Here is a 19212-nt window from a genome sequence, read left to right as displayed (position 1 = left end):
AGAATCTCGAAGTTAGGACCGAAGTTACTGAAGTAGGCCACCCCGAGTGCAAACAAACTGAAATCAGGAGGAAAGCAGGGAATCTGCACTAGTGTTAACTCTATGCCAATTCCCTGATTCTTTTCCTGAAAAGAGATAGAAAAAAAGAAGAGGGAGAACATACACAATAATGGGAATCAGAAGAGATTTGGTAATGCTTTTAGTCTGTCTTTATCTCCATTGCCTGGATAAATTCAACCACTAAGCCAGATAACAGATTTGGCTAGAAGTTACAAACTGAGGGTTTTAATAAAACCTATGGCCACACTTTAAGGACATAGGACAAACAGCACGCATTCTCATATACTGTCAATGCAAGAAAAGACTGGGGCAGCCCTGCTGGAGTACAATTTTGCAAGAGTACCTGTATAACTTCTAAGAGACTATCACGTAGATCAGTGCTCATAGGAAGTACACACATGCGTGTGGGTGTGTAGTAATGGCAGAAAGACTGCATTTCAGGTAAACGCTCAGCAACAGGCAACTGGCTTAATAAACTGTTGGATACACATATAAGTAAAATTAAAAAGAATGAAGTAGAATTTTATGGAGAGATTTTAAAAAATATATTAAGTAAAAATATCTAACTATGATACATGCATACAAGGTGGGCAAAAGTAGATTTACAGTTGTAATACAAATAAATAATAATTAATAAATAATAATACAAGAATAAACTGTGTTTCACATACATCTGTAAACCTACTTTGGTCTAATGCTGTATAATTCCCATTTGGGTAAAAAAAGAAAATGTATTTTGGGATACATGCTTATATACGTAGAGATATTTCTGGATAGTTCACAATATATAGTTGTCAATATACATTCCCTTTGAAGAACAAGACTAGTAGGGTCAGAGGAGGAAGGAAATTTTTCCCCATCTCTCTTCATACTCAAGTTTTCCTTATATCTGCTTTTCCCTACTGAATGAAAGTTTCCATGAGTATGTATTACTTTAATAACATAAAAATATTTAATGAAAAATAGTCGATGACAGCTTCTTCTATCACATCCAGCTTCTTCTATCATATCTACTCATCTAACTTCACACGAGTTTAAGATAAAGGAAACACAATGCATGCTGAACAAATGTGCCCAACACAAATTTACTGACTGTCTTCAAGCCGACTTTGTGCCAGGGCTGTTTTAGGCAGTGGGAATACAGGAAAGAGAAGTTAAAGTCTTTAAAATCGAAATGAAGGAAGTAATAGCACCAGCTTCCAGCCCTCTCACTCAGCTCCCATCCTAGGTGCTATAGGGAGATATTCTTAGTTGTGACATTCTAGAATTAGGACTGTGATTAGCAATGGTGGTGGTGCTAGTGATAATTTTTAGACAAAGTATTGACTCTGATGAATCTCTGACAAGACCCTTTTCCAGGGACTGCTGGCAGGGTTGGGTTTAAACAAGGCATCAATCATCTATCAGGAAGATAAGCCCGCCAGAGCAGTCTTATCTTGTTACTAGGGCTCAGTCCCCTTTTCACATTCATTCTTGTTGGTCTTGCCCTCACAGCTGATCCAGGTCTTCACTGGCACCCCATGTTGTTACCTCAGAAGTGGGGGCTTACTTCCCTCTAGTGGCTAGAGGCCCTATCAGCTATGATTCTCAGTGGCCTAACTATTGCTGGCTCAATCTCCTTATCAGGTCTGGATTTTTAGTACAATATTATTCATACTTTTGCTATCATAACAGTTTAAAAACAAGCAGACACTTGCCTTTTCTTATTTTACATGGAAAGATAATAACAATAACATTCTTTAGGTATATCCTCAAACAATAATTCTTTTTTTTTCTCTCCAGATATGATTGGAAATTCTAAAAAGGTCTTCTGGGTGCCTTGATCTTGCTCCCTTGATGCGAATAAATCTTCTTGGTATCTCTCTTGGGTAGCTATAATCTGCCTTGGATCTGTCTCCCTATTTCTGGGAGTAGGTGTTGATATTTATAGCTGTAGATTTGCTTGCTTCCTTCTATTTGTCCAATTGATCCATTTTTCAACTGTGGTCAATAACTAAAAGTGACACCCACCCCATTCTTAAAGTGAATAAATGTATTTTATAAACAGGGTATCATTATTCTCAATGAGGAATTTATATCAGAGCTGTGTGGTTTTTTCAGATGTATTAAATAAAATATTCCTAAACTACATAAGTGATTTAACAATAGATTTAACCAATAAGAAACCTTATTTAGTAGAAAATGGATAAAAGAGTTAACATTTATTGAACCTTAATTATATTAGGCACTATGATAAGCATTTGAAATACACAAACTTCATTTAATCCACCATATAATGTTTTGTGAGGTAGGCATTATTATTTTGAGGGGTAAAGTAACCCTAGTAAAGGTACAAAGTTTTGAGTTTACTTATAATTGACTTCTCAGAATATCATTTTGCCTCCGGGTGTTCTGGGAGACAATTCTTTATTGTTTTATACAGATTTGGCCAAAAGTAGGTGAAGCTAACACTTTTAAAAATAAGTTATATTTTTATATTAAAAAATGTCAAATACTTAAAATTTCTGTTTTACTTGAAAGAATCCATTAACAATCATCTAATGGAGCTACATACTAATCCCACATTTTAGGATGATGAGTAATCGTACTCATCACCCTAAAGCAGAGGTCTAGGGAAGCACTGAATAGACACAGCATAGAACTATGGAGGAAGGTGTTAGAAATGTCACAGACTTTCAAATAATGGAGCTACTATTAGCTCCATTAGTGACAGAAATTGATGAGAAGAAAGTGGGGGAAAAAGGCCACCATGAAACAGAGAGTGGCTTATCTTTTTCCTTCTTACCCCCATTTCTTCCTGTATGCATCACCAGACTTCAGATTGGGAGCTTCAGTGGGAAGACTGGAGAAGTTTAAAGAGCAGAACATATGAATGGGGCTGGGGAAAATTTAGGTTATTGAGCTGCTGAGGGCCAGGATGCCATGTGCCTTGGAGACATTTTTCATTTTGAGGAAGATGAGAATACTGAAAAGGACCCACAGAGAAGAAACTGGAAAGTAGCTGTTTAGGTCTTACTCTGGGTTCAAGCATAGATGGGGAAACCTTTCAGATATCTTTCCATGTGACCTGGTCTCGTTTAGTAGGATATGAGAAAAAGTAGAGATTCTGTCAGATGGGAGTACAGAAGAATAGAGAAACACAAAAGAGAAGTACAGACACAGGAAATTAAAAAACAAGCAAATTTTTATTTGCATTCTCTTGTTATTACTAAAGTGCCAAAATACTCCCATAAATCATAATACACAATATAGTCTTTAAAATGACTAATTTTCATCTTATATAATTTTCTTTGGCCATAAAATATATTAATGCGAGTGCCCACTGGCGGATTTGTGGTTGTGCCGTGACAAATCTGAAGTTAATAGCATATTTGAAGATTCGTTTTGGTTACTTCTTCTAGACCTTTAGGCCATCATGTGAAAACTCAAAAGAAAATTTTCATATATAAATTTAAAAAACTGAAGCATTACGTGAGAAGTAAGTATAATCTATGGAATAGGTATGCTCTATGAGTAAGCATGGTTAAATTTATAAAAACCATGTACACAATATTCTACTACAGAAGTTGATGCCACTCCCTACCCCACCCCCATAACTGATCTCTTGGATTGAGACAAATATCGATGCTAGCACTTGTTTTTTTTCTTTACATTAAAAAAAGGAGTAATCTTTGCAGTACCAGCAAAACCGATGTCCTGTGAGGTTCACACAGATTGTCTATAATTACAAAACAGAAAGGTAAAATAAACTCATAATAACAAAATTATATCTACCCAACTGAATATTAACAGGAGAAAAATCATCCTATGTTACATTGTGAGTCCAAGAGAACGTCTATATCCCAATACACTGTTAAACTAATAAGGTCCATTCAGCTCAAAAAAATATTTCAGTGCTATGTGCAGCTTTCAACTTACCGAACTCACTGAGTCTGTGGGTACAACATTCATATATTCCTCTTTGGTAGATTATTTACCCTCTTATTGCCAATGTTGAGATGTGTTTGAAGTAAATGATTCATTCTCACTGACTTCCACCATCAGACCTAGGAGACACCTAGCTCTGACTTGCATGGAAGTGAGGGTATAAAAGTAAAAATACTCTGAGAGAATGACAGCCTCCTAAAGGGCAGTTGAAGGTTCAGTGACCTCTGGGCACTCTGGTCCATTCTGGTGAATCACTGCTTTGGGGAAGCAAAAGACCTTGTGGCTCATAAAACCTGATGATATTAAGAAGGAAGGAAAGAATTCTCACTTAGAATTCAAGATGACTGCTAGAAATACAACTTTAAAAATTTAAGGGTATGGAAAAATACCATATTTAAAAATGAATTACTAATGTTTTTTTCTTTAAAAAGTATTGGAAAACCCATATTATACAGATGTTCATTACTTATTCAATGTACACCACTGAGAGACAAATAGAACTGTTTGAATACAAAAATGCCAAAGGTAATTCAACTACTGCAGTGTAAGTGTGGCATAACTGATTCGTCATGACATACAATTTTCTAAAAGCTATTCTGTTAGAAGGCAATAAATGAGTGCATAAATGATTTACACTCTTCTGAACTATGGTAACTATTCAGTATTTTATGTTTAAAAATATATACACCCTATACTATTATGTTTATTCTCTAGAGTATAATAAAAACATAATTGAATTTGATGAAAAATAGACTGGATTCTAAATGTAGCATGCAGTACATAGAGCTACTCCCTTATTTCATTCGTTGTAAAGATCAATGGTCACTTGAGGTGGTTCTGCTCAAGGTTTGTTTTAATATATGGACAATAAAATATTTTTAATTTAAAAATTATATCCTTATATTCCATGTCACATTTTCTTTTTAATAATAACATGAGTTTTGACCTACATAACAATTTATGAATGCAAAATACAGAATTTAATCACTGTTTTACTTCTAAATATGATTTCTTATTGACCAGGTAGGGCAGGAAATTAACTACAGATGGTTTAGCAAATAAATGTGAAGCAGTCCATAACAAAAGCTAGGATGTTCAGTGGCTTATTTTGTTTTGCTGGAACCTAAATGCTAGTATGAATGAAGAAGGTTACCTTTTAAAAAATACTAAAATTTGTTTTAATATAACCATCTCTGGAATTTATATAATATATAAATGACTGTTAATCTATTTTCATTTACAATTTCCTTTGAGTTAGAAACTCTGTCTTGTAATGTATAAATATATAATATATTAATTACCTAACTATGTAATTACACTAAAGTTCAATACAGCTATTTTATACTTATATGTAATATAAATTATAATATACAATAGTTATATATATAATAGTGTGGTTGTCATAAATATGCTATATTTAAGATTTGTATTAATAAAATATGACATAGAATATCATTTTTAAATTAAAAATATGCATATTTATGAGAAGATCCATGATGGCAGCAGAGTAGGTAGAAGCTACACTAACCTCCCCACCAGGTTCCAAACTGGAATTACAACTAAATTATAGAACAATCAACCTAAATAACCAACTGAACAGAAACTGGAGAGAAGGCTTATAACTGAAGAGTTACGGAAGAAACCACTGTACCACATGGAGACCGGTAGGAAGTGCAGAGGTGTGAGGGCTGGCTGGGCTCCTATGGACAGTGGCTTAAGTTCCAGAGGTATATTTCAGCAGCTGCAGGGAGGAGGTTACCCTGAGAAGTATGGGGTCTAAACACCAAGCTAGGCTCCCTACCCTAAAGCACCAGAACTGGGAAAGGAACCCAAATAACATCTGGCTATGAAAAGCAGTGGGGTTCCTGTCTAACAGGGAGAGATAGCTAGAGAGGCAGAGAGCCTCTTAAAGGGCCAATGTACAAAAATTTGTTTGCAACCACTAACCCAAGGCAACAGCAGATGGGGGAAGAGTGTACTAGAGATGCATGAGGAAAGACTGGGGTTGATGGCTCTGGTAGAGACCTGAAGGGTCAGCCACCGGGATCCCTCAGCTCTGTCATTCACAACACTGCAGAAGCCATTTTTCTCTGGCAGAGCACTCCCCTCCATGCAACATCCTGAGGGGAAGCAATAGTCCTACCTGTAGGAATCTCTCACCCAAACCTGTGGAGCTTAAGCCTGGCTGCTGAAGGATACAGGTGGAGGCTATTTCAGAGACAAAGCCTAACAGAAAGCCTGCAGCCTAAGGTAGATTTCTGAGAGCTCTGAGACCTTAGCTAACCCTTCCCCAGAACTGGTGCTGGTAAAAGCCAGCCTTGGTGCACAGTTGGGTTCTGTCTGCACACACCCAGGCCCAGCAGAGGGAGCCACAAGCTGTGGATCATTGAGAGTCCAAACAGGTGGACCAGGGCAAGTCACAGGCAGTATCTGACATAGATCTGCACCAGAGTCTTTGAAGATTTACCTAAAATTGTACATAGAAACAACACAAAGAAGCAGCCAAATGGGAAGACAAAGAAACACATACCAAATGAAAGAACAAGAGAATTCTCCAGAAGAAGTAAAAGAAATGGAAGTAAGCAATTTATCACATATAGAGTTTAGAGTAATGATAATAATACTCAATAACGTGAAAAAGAACATAGAAACCATAAAGAGGAGCAGTCAGAAATATAGAATGCAATATCTGCAATGAATAATACACTGGAATGAATAAACAGTTAGATGAAGGAGAAGATCAAATCAGTGATTTGGAAGACAAAATAGAAAAAACACACACACACACACACACACACCCAAGCAGAGCATCAAAAAGAAAAAAGAATCTAAAAAATGAGAAGAGTTTAAGAAACCTTTGGGACATCATGAAGTGTAACAAGATCTACATGATGGGAATACCAAAAGGAGAAGAGAGTGAGCCAGAGGTCATTACTTATTTGAAGAAATAATGATTGAAAGCTTTCCTAACCGGGTGAATGAAAAAGACATACAAGTCCAGGAAATGCAGAGAGTTCCAAACAAGACAGACCCAAAGAGACCTGCACCAAGACACATCATAATTAAAATGGCAAAGCTTAAAGGCAAGGACAGAATCCTAAAGCCACAAGAGAAAAGCAGTTAGCTACCTACAAGGGAGCTCCAGTTAGATTGTCATCTGATTTCCGAACAAAACATTTCAGGCCAGAAGGGACTGGCATGGAATATTCAAGGTGATGAAAAGCAAGGGCCCATAACCAAGACTATTTTTCCAGCAAGCCATCATTTAAAACTGAAGAAGAAATAAAGAGCTTTCGAGATAAGAAAAAGCTAAAGGAGTTGGTTAACACCAAACCAGCATTCCAACAAACGTTAAAAGCCTTGCTTTAAGAAGAAGAAAAAAAAAAAAAAAAGAGGAAAATAGTTTAAAAATAAAATGGCAATAAATATGTATCTATCAATAATCACTTTACATGTAAATGGCTTAAATGTTCTAATCAAAAAACATGGAGTAGCTGAATGGATAAGAGAATAAAACTCTCTCTCTCTCTCTCTCTCTCTCTCTCTCTCTCTATATATATATATATATATATATATATATATATATATATATATAAATATGTTGTCTCCAAGAGACCCACCTCAGAACAAAAGATACACACCGACTAAAAGCAAAGGGATGGAAAAAGAGATTTTATGCGAATGGAAAGGAAAAAAAAAGCAGGGGTAGCAATACTTACATCTGACAGAATAGATTTTCAAAGCAAGACTATAATTAGAGACAGAAAGGGACACAACATAATGATAGAGGGAACAATCCAACAAGAGGATATAACCGTAGTAAGCATTTGGGAATCCAGCACAGAAGCACCTAAATACTATGTAAAACAAATCTTGATGGACATAAAGGGAGAGATGGATAGAAATACAGTCATAGTTGGGGATTTTAACACCCCATTGACTTCAATGGATAGATCTTCCAGAGAGAAAATCAACATGGAGATAGTGACCCTAAATGACACACTAGATCAAATGGATTTAAGATATTAGCAGAGCATTTCACCCCCACATCAGCAAACTATACATTCTTTTGAAGTGCACATGAAACATTTAATAGGATAGACCATAAGTTAGGACACAAATGGGTCTCAAAACATTTAAGAAGACTGAAATCATATCAAGCATCTTCTCTGGTCACAATGCCATGAAACTAGAAATCAATCACAAGAAGAAAACTGAAAAATACAAAAAGACATGAAGCTAAATAACACTACTAAACAATGAATGGGTCAACAACAAGATCAAGGAAGAAATCAAAAGATACCTTGAAACAAATGAAAATGAGAACACAACAGCCCAAAATCTGTGGGACACTGGGAAAGCAATCCTAAGATGGAAATTCATAGCATTACAGCCAACTCAAGAAACAAGAAAAAGCTCAAATAAACAATCTAACTGTACACTTAAAGGAACTTGAAAAGAAAAACAAACAAAGCCCAAAGTGAGTAGAAGGAAGGAAGTAATATCAGAGCAGAAATAAACAAAAGAGTCTAAAAAAAACATACAGAAGATCAATGAATACAAGAGCTGCTTCTTTGAAAAGACAAACGAGACTGACAAACCTTTAACCAGACTCATCCAGAAAAAAAGAGAGGACTCAAATAAGTAAAATCAGAAATGAAAGAGGAAAAATAACTGACACCAAAGATATACAAAGGATTGTAAAAAAATATTATGGACAACCATATGCCAACAAACTGGACAATCTGTTCAAAATGGATAAATTCCTAGAAACATACAACCTTCCAAAACTAAATCAGATACAATTGGATAATTTGAATAGACAGATTACACGCAGTGAAATTGAAGGAAAAATAAAAAAACTCCCACAAACAAAAGCCCTGAACCAGATGGCTTCACATGTAAATTTTATCAAACATTCCAAATAGAACAAACACCTCTTCATCTCAAACTATTTCAAAAAATTCAAGAGGAGAGAAGACTCTCAAGCTCATTTTATTAGGCAAACATTAACCTAATTCCAAAACCCAAGAGACACTAAAAAAAATGTATAGGCCAATATCCCTGATGAACACAGATGCTAAAATACTCAACAAAATAATAGCATTGCAAATACAGCATACATCAGAAAGATCAAATGCCATGATCAAGTGGGATTTATTCCAGGAATGTAAGGTTGGTACAACATTTGCAAATGATTAAATGTGAAACACCATATGAACAAAATGAAGGACAAAAATCACATGACCATATCAATAGACAAAGAAAAAGCATTTGATATTCAGCACCCATTTATGATAAAAACTCTAAGCAGAGTGTGAATAGGAGGAACATACCTAAACATAATAAAGGCCATATACGACAAACCCACTGCCACCATCATAGTCAATCAACAAAAATTACAAGCATTCCCCTTACGATCAACAAGACATGGATGTCTGCTTTCACCTCCCTTATTCAACACAGTACTGGAAGTCTTAGCCATAGCAATCGACAAGAAGGAGAAATAAAGGGCATCCCAATTGGAAAGAAGTAAAACTGTCTTTATTTGCAGATGACATGATACTGTACATAGAGAACCCTAAAATTCTACCCAAGAAATTACTAGAACGGATAAATGAATTCAGTAAAGTAGCAGGATACAAGATTAATACCCAGAAATCAGTTGCATTTTTATATGCCAGTAATGAACTAACAAGAAGGGAAATTAAGAAAACAATCCCAATCACAACTGCTTCACAAAAAAAGAAAATACCTAGTTATAAATTTAACCAAGGGTGTAAAAGACCTATTCTTTGAAAGTTATAAGACACTGAAGAAAGAAAATGAGGAAGATACAAATAAGTGGAAGCACATACAGTGTTCATGGATAGGAAGAATTAACATCATTAAAATGTCCATAGTTCCCAAAGCTATCTATAGTTTCAGTGCAATTCCTATCAAGACACCAATAAAGTATTTCACGGAACTGGAACTAATATTTAAAAAATTTATATGGAACCACAAAAGGCCCCACATAGCAACAGTGATCTTGAGAAAAAAGAACAAATTTGGAGGAATCATACCACCTAATATCAAATAATACTATAAGACCATAATAATCAAAACTGCATGGTACTGGCATAAAAACAGGCACACAGATCAATGGAACAGAATAGAGAGCCCAGAAACAAACCTACATCTTTACAGTTAATTAATATTCGACAAAGGAAGCGAGCACATACAATGAGCTAAAGATAGTTTATTCAATAAATGGTGTTGGGAAGATTGAACAGATAAGGCATAAAAATGAAACTAGACCCCTTTCTTATGCCACGCACAAGAATAAATTAAAAATGGATTAAAGACTTAAATATTAGACCCAAAACCATAAAAATCCTAGAAGAAAACATTGGCAGTAAAATCTCAGACACTGTTGCAATCTTTTTTCTAATATATCACTTCAGGCAAGGCATTTACCTTAAAAATTTGTAATTGTAAGCACTTTTTCATCTCTTTGACATGTATCCCTTGGAAGACTAGATAGGCCTTTCATCAACTTTCCTAGCCAGAACTGTCTTTCTCAAGAACCTGGCAGCCATCTTTTCCAAATGCAAAAACCAAGGGAGATTGCTCCCCTATCTCCCAGTTTCTGTGAAAGTGTAAGAGCCCAACTTCAGTGGCTGTGTTGTTCTAGTTTACAAAACTACTCACAATAAAGATATGTGAAGTTTGTTTCTCGTCATGATAAAGCCAAATAGCAAACACAGGTATTTTTTAACCATGATAAAGTTAGCATAAACTATGTGTGAAAAAATGTGCTGTCAAGTCCTATGTTTGAGGGCTAGTTACCACGGAAACATATATGCAAGGGGTTGTAGCTACTAAACTATATGAAGGGGTGAGATTCCTTTCTGTCTTTGAAATCTCTTAGCAAAATGCCTATTGTGGGCATTGCATTCTGGTTTAATGTTTATTGAATAATAAAAGTGTTTTCTTTCTCTTCTGACTTTCTGGAGAGGATTTCTGGAATGGGAGAACATTTTATCTCCACTGTAATACCCCAACAATGTGCTATCTTTTGAATCTGTTAACTATATTCATAATGATAAAAATTAACTGTATTCTCATAAAATTTGAGAAAAATCATAGGAACATTTCACTTGCTTGGTTCAGTTCTTTGACAATTCAATATATGTTAAATTTTAGAAAAGGAAATACTGTTATTGTAAAATAGAAATTTTTACTGTGGCTTGCATATTTGTAACCCACATGAAGTTAATTATTAGAAGTTTTGACCAAAAGGATTTAAATAATTGAACTGACTTGACTCAAGGGCTCAGAAATACATATGAAGACAAAGTACTTTCTATCAAAGAACATGTATCAGTGGGAAACTACTTAGCTGCCCCAGCCTCCCTCAGCGCTTACCACTTTTGGAATAGGTAAGGAAGGCTAATATGACATAATTCTCTGTGGAATCTTTATCCCCCCAAGTAAATGAGAAGGAGGCATAAAATGACAGATATTGAGTACTGCAGGGGAACTCACTTTAGATGCAGTATGGTTCCAGCAGCAAAGGCATCTGGGAAATGTTTGAATCCTTACTCTCTGTAGCCTCAGCCTTGGCTGAGTACCCAGAAAACAGGAATGCCACCCAAAGCAATGCCATGCTCCTAGGAAGGAGTTTAATGAATATATAAAGTTTGATAACTGCCTAATGTTATCTTAGGAATGCATAGTTCTTTCTGGTGGTTTACATGACTATATGGTTTTACTATTAGCCCCTTACAAAAAGGGACCCAGTCCTGGGAGGAGGAGGATTTTTCCTGGCCACCACTAAGAACATCAGCTGCTTTGCCCATGTATGTAAGGTTCTCTTATTAAAGCTCTTATGAATTTGAATAAGGAGGGCTACATGCCAGTTCTTTGGAACCAATCTGGAATTTACACTTATAGGGCTTTTCCCCCAACACATACAAATAATTTATTTTTAATGTTCTTTTTTCAGCAACTAAAACAATTCATGGTTTTATACCATTATTTTACTTCAATACTTTAATTTCAAATTAAAAAATTTTGTGCATTAGTCATCAAATAAGAATGTTTAATTCTAAACATATTAATGAAAATCTAGGCCAACAATATTGGCAAAATCTAAGAAATCGTTAATAGAAATTCAATAAACTTTAATTTACCTATTTGAAGGCAGTGTCTTTTTTTTTAAGTTTTATTTAAAGTATTAATCAGATAAGGAAAATCACGTTAAAATTTAGGTGGGAAGGTCTCATCAATTTTTTTCAGCAAAGTTAATAACAATGAAAACCTAAAGTCATCTAAAAGTAGCAACAGTAGGTAAAATTCATGTAAATTGAACATGAAACCAACTTGTTTTAAATAATTAGCAATATTTACCTTGCAGCATTTTGTTCTATCTTTTCATCAATGTCACTGAAGATCTGCTTAAACTCCACGTCTCCAGGAAATGAATGTAACAAACAATGTAGGTCAAAAGAATTATGGGAATATTCATCTCCCCAATCCATTCTGAGGAACAAGAATAAAAAGCATGTTAGTTATACCAAAATAAAGAAAAAAACCTATCTCAAATTGTGACAGTAAATCAAAACCAATCATTCCCATTTTAGGCAAAATGAAATATAGCAGTAAAAGAACTAGGGTATTATTAAGCTAGGTAAAGTGTTTTGTTATTTAAATTTCATGAGGTGTGACCTAATTTTCACACTTTCCTATAGTTTGAAAGCTGAACAAAACAGCACCCCTCAGAGACTACTAATAAACATCATGCTGCTTCTCACTGTACCAAGAGCTGCAAAGGAAATCACAAAACCTCACAGACCACTGTGAACAAAAGTGGTTGCAGAGAGACTTTAACACCTTCCTTCCACTCTTACCAACAAAACTGATCTAGAAATTGTAACCTCAGAATTGTTCAAGTCTCATCTCCAGGCCCTGTTTATATATGAAAATGGCAGAAAATTCTCTCTAGCATACGTATTGATAAATAAAATTTAAATATGCTACTCCTTAAAGATATGTACTTTCTCACTATCAAAGGATTATTCGCCCATTCATTCCATATATATTTATTAAATGGTTGATAAGTAAGAAGCACTGCTGTACAAGCTGGGGATATAGCTGCAACAATTCAAAGTCCCTGCCTTTATGCAGTTTTTATTCTAGTGGAGAAAGTGAAGTCTAAAAACACATAAACAGATATATTTTTATAAGAGCACATGGAGAGTAGTGCTATATGAGCAAGTAGATCAGGGCAATGGGATAGACTAAGAATGACAGAGTTGGTACAAAGTGTGTGTAACCGTGCAAACTGGGGCTCGGCCACTTGGCACCTTTGAGTCTCATGACTCAATGATTTGTGTTGAAGGAAACAGGCTTTTATTAACAGGGTTCCAACCTTGTGGGTTGCTGAGAGCACTCCTGCTCAGAGCCCTCTCTCCCACAGGATCCAGAAGTTTCCTTGCTCCCCAAAAGGCCACAAGCCAAAATGATGGCCAGATATCCCCCATTTCCTTATCTGTCATTAAGCTGGTCACGCAAATGGACCTCCATCATCTCTGAAATGTGCACTTGAGGTTTTCAGGGTCGCCATCCTCTCGCAGCAGCTCTCTCCTTCAGGGTCTGTGGTGCACTGTTCTCAGTCTCTATGTAGCAGTTCAGGAAACCATGTGCTGTATTACCCTGTCCCAGAGGGTGGACCCCAGGGAGGCACATGAACCCAGTGTGGGATCCTGCATCCAGGAGTGGGCCCCCCATTTCCTGTTGGGTCCAAGCCCCTGATGGGCCCCACATCTCCAGGTTCCATGAGTGCTCTCAGCCATGTGGGGAACAGGGCCAGAAGCCCAGAACATCCAAATGTCAAAAACACAGAGGGAAAGAGCTTGCATCAAGTTCTGAAGTCCCATACCAAGAGATTCCATACCAAGAGAGTGACTTCTCCTTAAGTCCTGGTTTCCTGGTCACAGTGCAGCTCCAAGCATCTCCCATGTGTCTGTATGCTCAGCCAGGCAGGGGTCTGCAGCTCCAACAGGTCTGTTGCCTTCGTCTCCCAACCTCTAGACCTCCAGGCAGACTTCCCAACCTCCTTCCTGGCAGACTTCCCTTCAGACCTCCTGTTACTTGGCCCACTCTAAATGCTTGGCTCAGACCTTCCTCTGTGACCAAACATCTGGCTCTTCCTATGGTGCCTCAGTGTCTGCCATTTTTGTCAGCTCCCCAGTGTCTCTGACTCTCTTTCGGCTGCCATCTTTAGTCAGGGCAAGAGTTCCCTGCGATACATGGGCAACTGGGTGCACACCATCCCCACAGCTCAAGCAGGCTCTGTATGAGCTCCCCATCTCTGACCCCCCCATATCAGGAGTCACTCCGCTGGAGCTTGTTCTCACAATCAAGTACACAATTTTGCCCCAGGCAGCAGCCTTCTTCCCTTCAGGATGGCAGGGCTGTTAATCTGCCTTTGTTATGCAATATGCCTTAAACATTGTACTTTCCGCTGTTTCCCTGCCCCCCTCCTGACTTTCGCCACACTGGGGGTTTCCTCTATTTTCAGGGGACCCATACTCTCTACCCTGTTACATATGAACTATTTTATCTAGGGATACGTTAATTTTGGACATAAAATAGTGCTTATAAAATATTTTGATGACTGATGGTATAAATGAATGATAAATTTAAATATTAAATGATAACAAATACATATGACATAAATATTAACAAAGAAAAGTTTATGTAAATGGGGTTTTAGTTTGGATAAATCACAATACTACTTGAAAAACTGTCTAAAAAGTTTTGTTATAATACTAATGAAATTCATCATCTTTAATTATTTATTAATAATTTCAGCTAATTTATTACACTATAATAAAATATCAGTGTAAGAAACATCGAAACCTGTAAGAATTTTTGTGAGTTATTTGAGCTAAAGTGACAGTAGTAGACAAGAAGCAAAACCTCAACAGATTAAGAAATGGTCTGGAAAAATGGCAGCTTTGCACCTTATTTTGTACATTACAATCAAATAGAAGATGCTAAGTGGGTTGACGTGGACACGGGCAAGCAGTGTCCGCAGCGTTGTGGCTGAGACTAGACAAATTCACACGGACTACTGAGTCCTGTGGAGGAAGAGGGACGGCATGGCCACTATCTCAAGGGTGGAGAGCCCCGACCTTTGCCTTGACAGTCTTTTCTTGGCTTAATTTGCATAGGAATACAGGGTTTTCTAAGGAAAGCTCATCAATCATTGTCAGGCACTAATAATCAAATAGATAACATTCAAAGAACTCTGAGGGCTTATTTTGAGTCAGGGTCAGATAGCTAAAGGACCATAAAACTTTGGGGAAACAAACTTATGTCATGCTTGGACCCTTATCATTTAAATTGGGGGTATTAGCAAAGCAGGTTTCATAGGATTTTATGAATTCTTTGTTAGGCCTCATTGCCCCAGGGAACCCACCCTTTCCAGCACAGGGCTGCACCCATCTCCAGCATTGTTTCAGGCTTAGGTCAAACAGGGGAAGTAAGGCAGCTAAGAGATTAGGAGACTTCTTGCAGACAGAATGAGGACTCAGGCTATGTCAAAGCTGAGGGGTGAGTGTCCATCACCCCCTTTCTCCACAGCCCCCCTAGAGTCCTTCCCTGAGGGCCCCCTTGTGACCATGCCTGTCTTAGGTTGTCCCTCTCTTGGGAAATCTTATCCGTCACTGGCTAACTGGTCATGCATTGGGGGCCAGAAAGGGTGAAGTAAAGTAGGCAGAGTCAGCACTCCTGCCAGGGAGATAAGCTTTGTCTCCTTAGTGGCTTAGGGTCTCAAGGTCTCTCACTCAGCCTTAGCCATGGGGGGTTACAGTCTATGAAACCAGGTGGGGTGGTTCCCAACAGTAGGTTACATGGTATCCAGTGGTGATAGATTAGGGAGGTAGGAGAAAGCAAAGCTGAAGATTTCTAAGTCCTATCTAAAATGAAGAATTAGTCTGAGGATAAAGCTTTTACTTTACTTCAAACATACTATTTTAAAAGAAAAACACCCAATTAAAATGTTTTAATGCAAATGCCTACAGTATCACAAGATTTGTCATTTGTAAACTCAATTAGTTCCAAATACAGAATAAGGACTGTGGTGGTTTAAAGAGTCACCCAAGATGTGCCTCATTGGTTTGTGGATTATTCTCAGCTAAAGGCAACTTTCAATGAAAGGGGCCACACATCAAACCTGACAAGCTCAGGGGAGGCCTGCATGATGGCCTTACAAACTCAGAGACCTAAAGTAACGACAGGATGGTCTGAAGTTAAAACCCTTCCAACTAAAAGTGAGTTATGGCAGGTAGTCATTGTCCTAGGCTGGAATCTTCTAGGACAAAAGTCAATCTTTACTTTAAATGAGCCTGTCTATTGTCTTTTTGCATCTCCTGATAACATACCTTTGGAATGTAAAATTTCCTTTTTCTGGACCCCTCAAAGCACAGGCACCGCACCAGAGGGAGACTACAAATCTTCTCATTATTGTCATTATCATGTTAATTGTTGACTGTTAACTATCCTGTACCTACCTGTGCAAACAAGTATGTGTCTATCATTTTATTTTTTATCCAATCCCAGAGGTTTCCCTGCTTTGCTTTTTCCTGCCTACCTAATCAATCACCAATGGAATTCAGGTAACCCACTTATGCATCCTCTTTTGACTGTAATGCATAAAATAAGGTGCAAAACTGCCATTTTCTGGAGCATTTTCCCAATCTGTTGAGGTTTTGCTTCCTGGCAATTGTCACTTTAGGTCAAATAAACTCTTATATGAAAGTTCTTACAGGTTTGGACATTTCTTACATTAACACATCAAATACCCTGCCATCTGAAGAGAAATTTCTGGCCCTTGACTCTCACCCAACTAGCTAGAAATATTTGAATTAGGACCTTGCCCATACGAGATAATCAGAGATAATCTGGTTTGACCTATCTATATGACAGGACAAACTACTAATACTCAAGATCTGTTCTTCTTATCATCCTGCAATGCCCTTCCTCCCCTCCGAAGCCCCAGGGTGATCCTTAGCTCAGAATGTCATATATATCTTATTTTCCCTTTCTGTCTTCGAATCACATGTATGTGGGGTTCCCATGCATGCATATGCATTAAATTTGGTTATTCTCTCTTGTTAATCTGTCCTATGTAGATTTAATTATTAGACCAGCAGAAAGAACCTCGAGGGTAGAAGAAAGTTTTGGCCTCCCCCACAGCATAGAGATAACATTTTAAAATAGCTAAATCAGTATTCCAGCCAAGATGGAGTCGTAAATAGATATCCTTTGCTTCCTTGCACAACCAAAAGAAGGATAACAACAAATTTAAAAACAAAAAAACAACCCCACAACAGCCATAAATCAAACTGTATGGAAGTCTGACAACCAAGGAGTTAAAGAAGAAACATTCATCCAGACTGGTAGGAGGGGTGGAGATGGGAAGCCAGGGCTGAGAGGATGCACAGCAAGGTGGCAGCCAGCAGACTGGACCAGGCAGGCAAGGCACACTCATGTGCAGATAAACCAGGAGAAACAACTGGGAAGCGAGATAGACCATACAACCCAGGGTTCTAGTGTGGGGAAATAAAGCCTCAAGAGCTCTGGTTGTAAAAATCTATGGGGATTTCAGTGGTGGGAGAAACTCCCAGTCTTACAGGAGAGTCCATTGGAGGGACCCACAGGGTCATAGAACAAACACAAAACCACTTACCTGGGATACAGCAGCAGAAGGACACAGTCCACTTGTAGGTAGTGGGAGAAGTGACTGAAAGCAGGCTGAGAACCGAGCAAGCGGGATTGTTTCCTCTTTGACCCCTCCCACACGTAAAGCACCACAACACATCAAAGTGAGTTGCCCCACCCTGGCGAATACCTAAGGCTCTCCCCTGACAATGTAACAGGTGCTCCAAGACGAAGAAAAATGGCCCAAATGAAATAACAGATGAAAACTCCAGAAAAAGAACTAAACAACAAATAGATAGACCACCTATCAGGTACAGAGTTCAAAACACTGGTAATCAAGATGCTCACAGAAATGATTGAGTATGGACTCAAAATAAAGGAAGAAGTGAAGACTGTACAAAATGAGATAAAGAAAAATATACAGGGAACCAACAGTGAAGGGAAGGAAACCAGGACTCAGACCAACAATTTGGAGCAGAAGGAAGAAATAAACATTCAATCAGAAAAGAATGAAGAAACAAGAATTCAAAAAAAGTGAGAGGCTTAGGAACCTCCAGGACAACTTTAAACATTCCAACATCCGAATCATAGGGGTGCCAGAAGGAGAAGAGGAAGAGAAAGAAATTAAAAACTCATTTGAACAAATAATGAAGGAAAACTTCCCCAATCTGGCAAAGGAAATAGACATGAAAGTCCAGAAAGCTCAGAGAGTCCCAAACAAGTTAGACCCAAAGAGGAACAAACCAAGACACATCATAATTGCACTACCCAAGATTAAAGATAAAGAGAGAATCTTAAAAGCAGCAAAAGAAAGGCACAGTTACCTAGGAGTTCTCAAAAGACTATCAGCTGATTTCTCAAAAGAAACCTTACAGGTAAGAAGGGGCTGGAAAGAAGTATTCAAAGTCATGAAAGGCAAGGACCTACATCCAAGATGACTCTATCCAGCAGAGCTATCATTTAGAATGGAAGGGCAGATAAAGTGCTTCTCAGATAAGGTCAAGTTAAAGGAGTTCATCATCACCAAGCCCTTATTATATGAAATGTTAAAGGGACTATCTAAGAAAAAGAAGATAAAAACTATGAACAGTAAAATGACAACAAACTCACAACTGAACCTAAAAAACAAAAGCAAAAACAAAAACTAAGCAAACTACTAGAACAGGAACAGAATCACAGAAATGGAGATCACGCGGAGGGTATTCAGTAGGGAGGGGGAATGGGGGAAAAGGTACAGGGAATAGGAAGCATAAATGGTAGGTACAAAACAGACAGAGGGAGGTTAAGAAGAGTACAGGAAATGGAGAAGCCAAAGAATCTGTATGTACGACCCATGGAAAAGAACTAAGAGCAGGGGGTTAAGAGGAGAAAGAATTGGGAGAACTCTAAGCATAATCAAAAAAATATACTTAATAAAATAAAATAAAATAGCTAAATCCTAATACATTTGGATATTTCTCATTCAAAGTATTTTGCTGTAAAAGCTGTAATTTCTCACTTAAAAACAAATAT

At 37.5% G+C, this 19212-nt stretch overlaps 1 protein-coding gene across 6 annotated transcripts in view; it reads right to left on the bottom strand.

The window, feature by feature from the left end:
- KIAA0825 (KIAA0825 ortholog) overlaps nt 1-19212 on the bottom strand; it is a 381528-nt gene that overhangs the window by 316417 nt on the left and 45899 nt on the right. For all 6 annotated transcript variants that reach the window (XM_045197837.2, XM_053911865.1, XM_053911868.1 and 3 more), the window contains one exon: nt 12382-12513. In XM_045197837.2, the coding sequence (XP_045053772.2) occupies nt 12382-12512 (131 nt within the window). In that variant the 5' untranslated portion in view covers nt 12513. The remainder of the gene's footprint in view (nt 1-12381; nt 12514-19212) is intronic.

This window comes from Desmodus rotundus, chromosome 1 (assembly GCF_022682495.2).
Source record: "Desmodus rotundus isolate HL8 chromosome 1, HLdesRot8A.1, whole genome shotgun sequence".
NCBI classification, from domain to species: Eukaryota; Metazoa; Chordata; class Mammalia; order Chiroptera; family Phyllostomidae; genus Desmodus; species Desmodus rotundus.
This window is presented reverse-complemented; position numbering and strand designations above follow the sequence as displayed.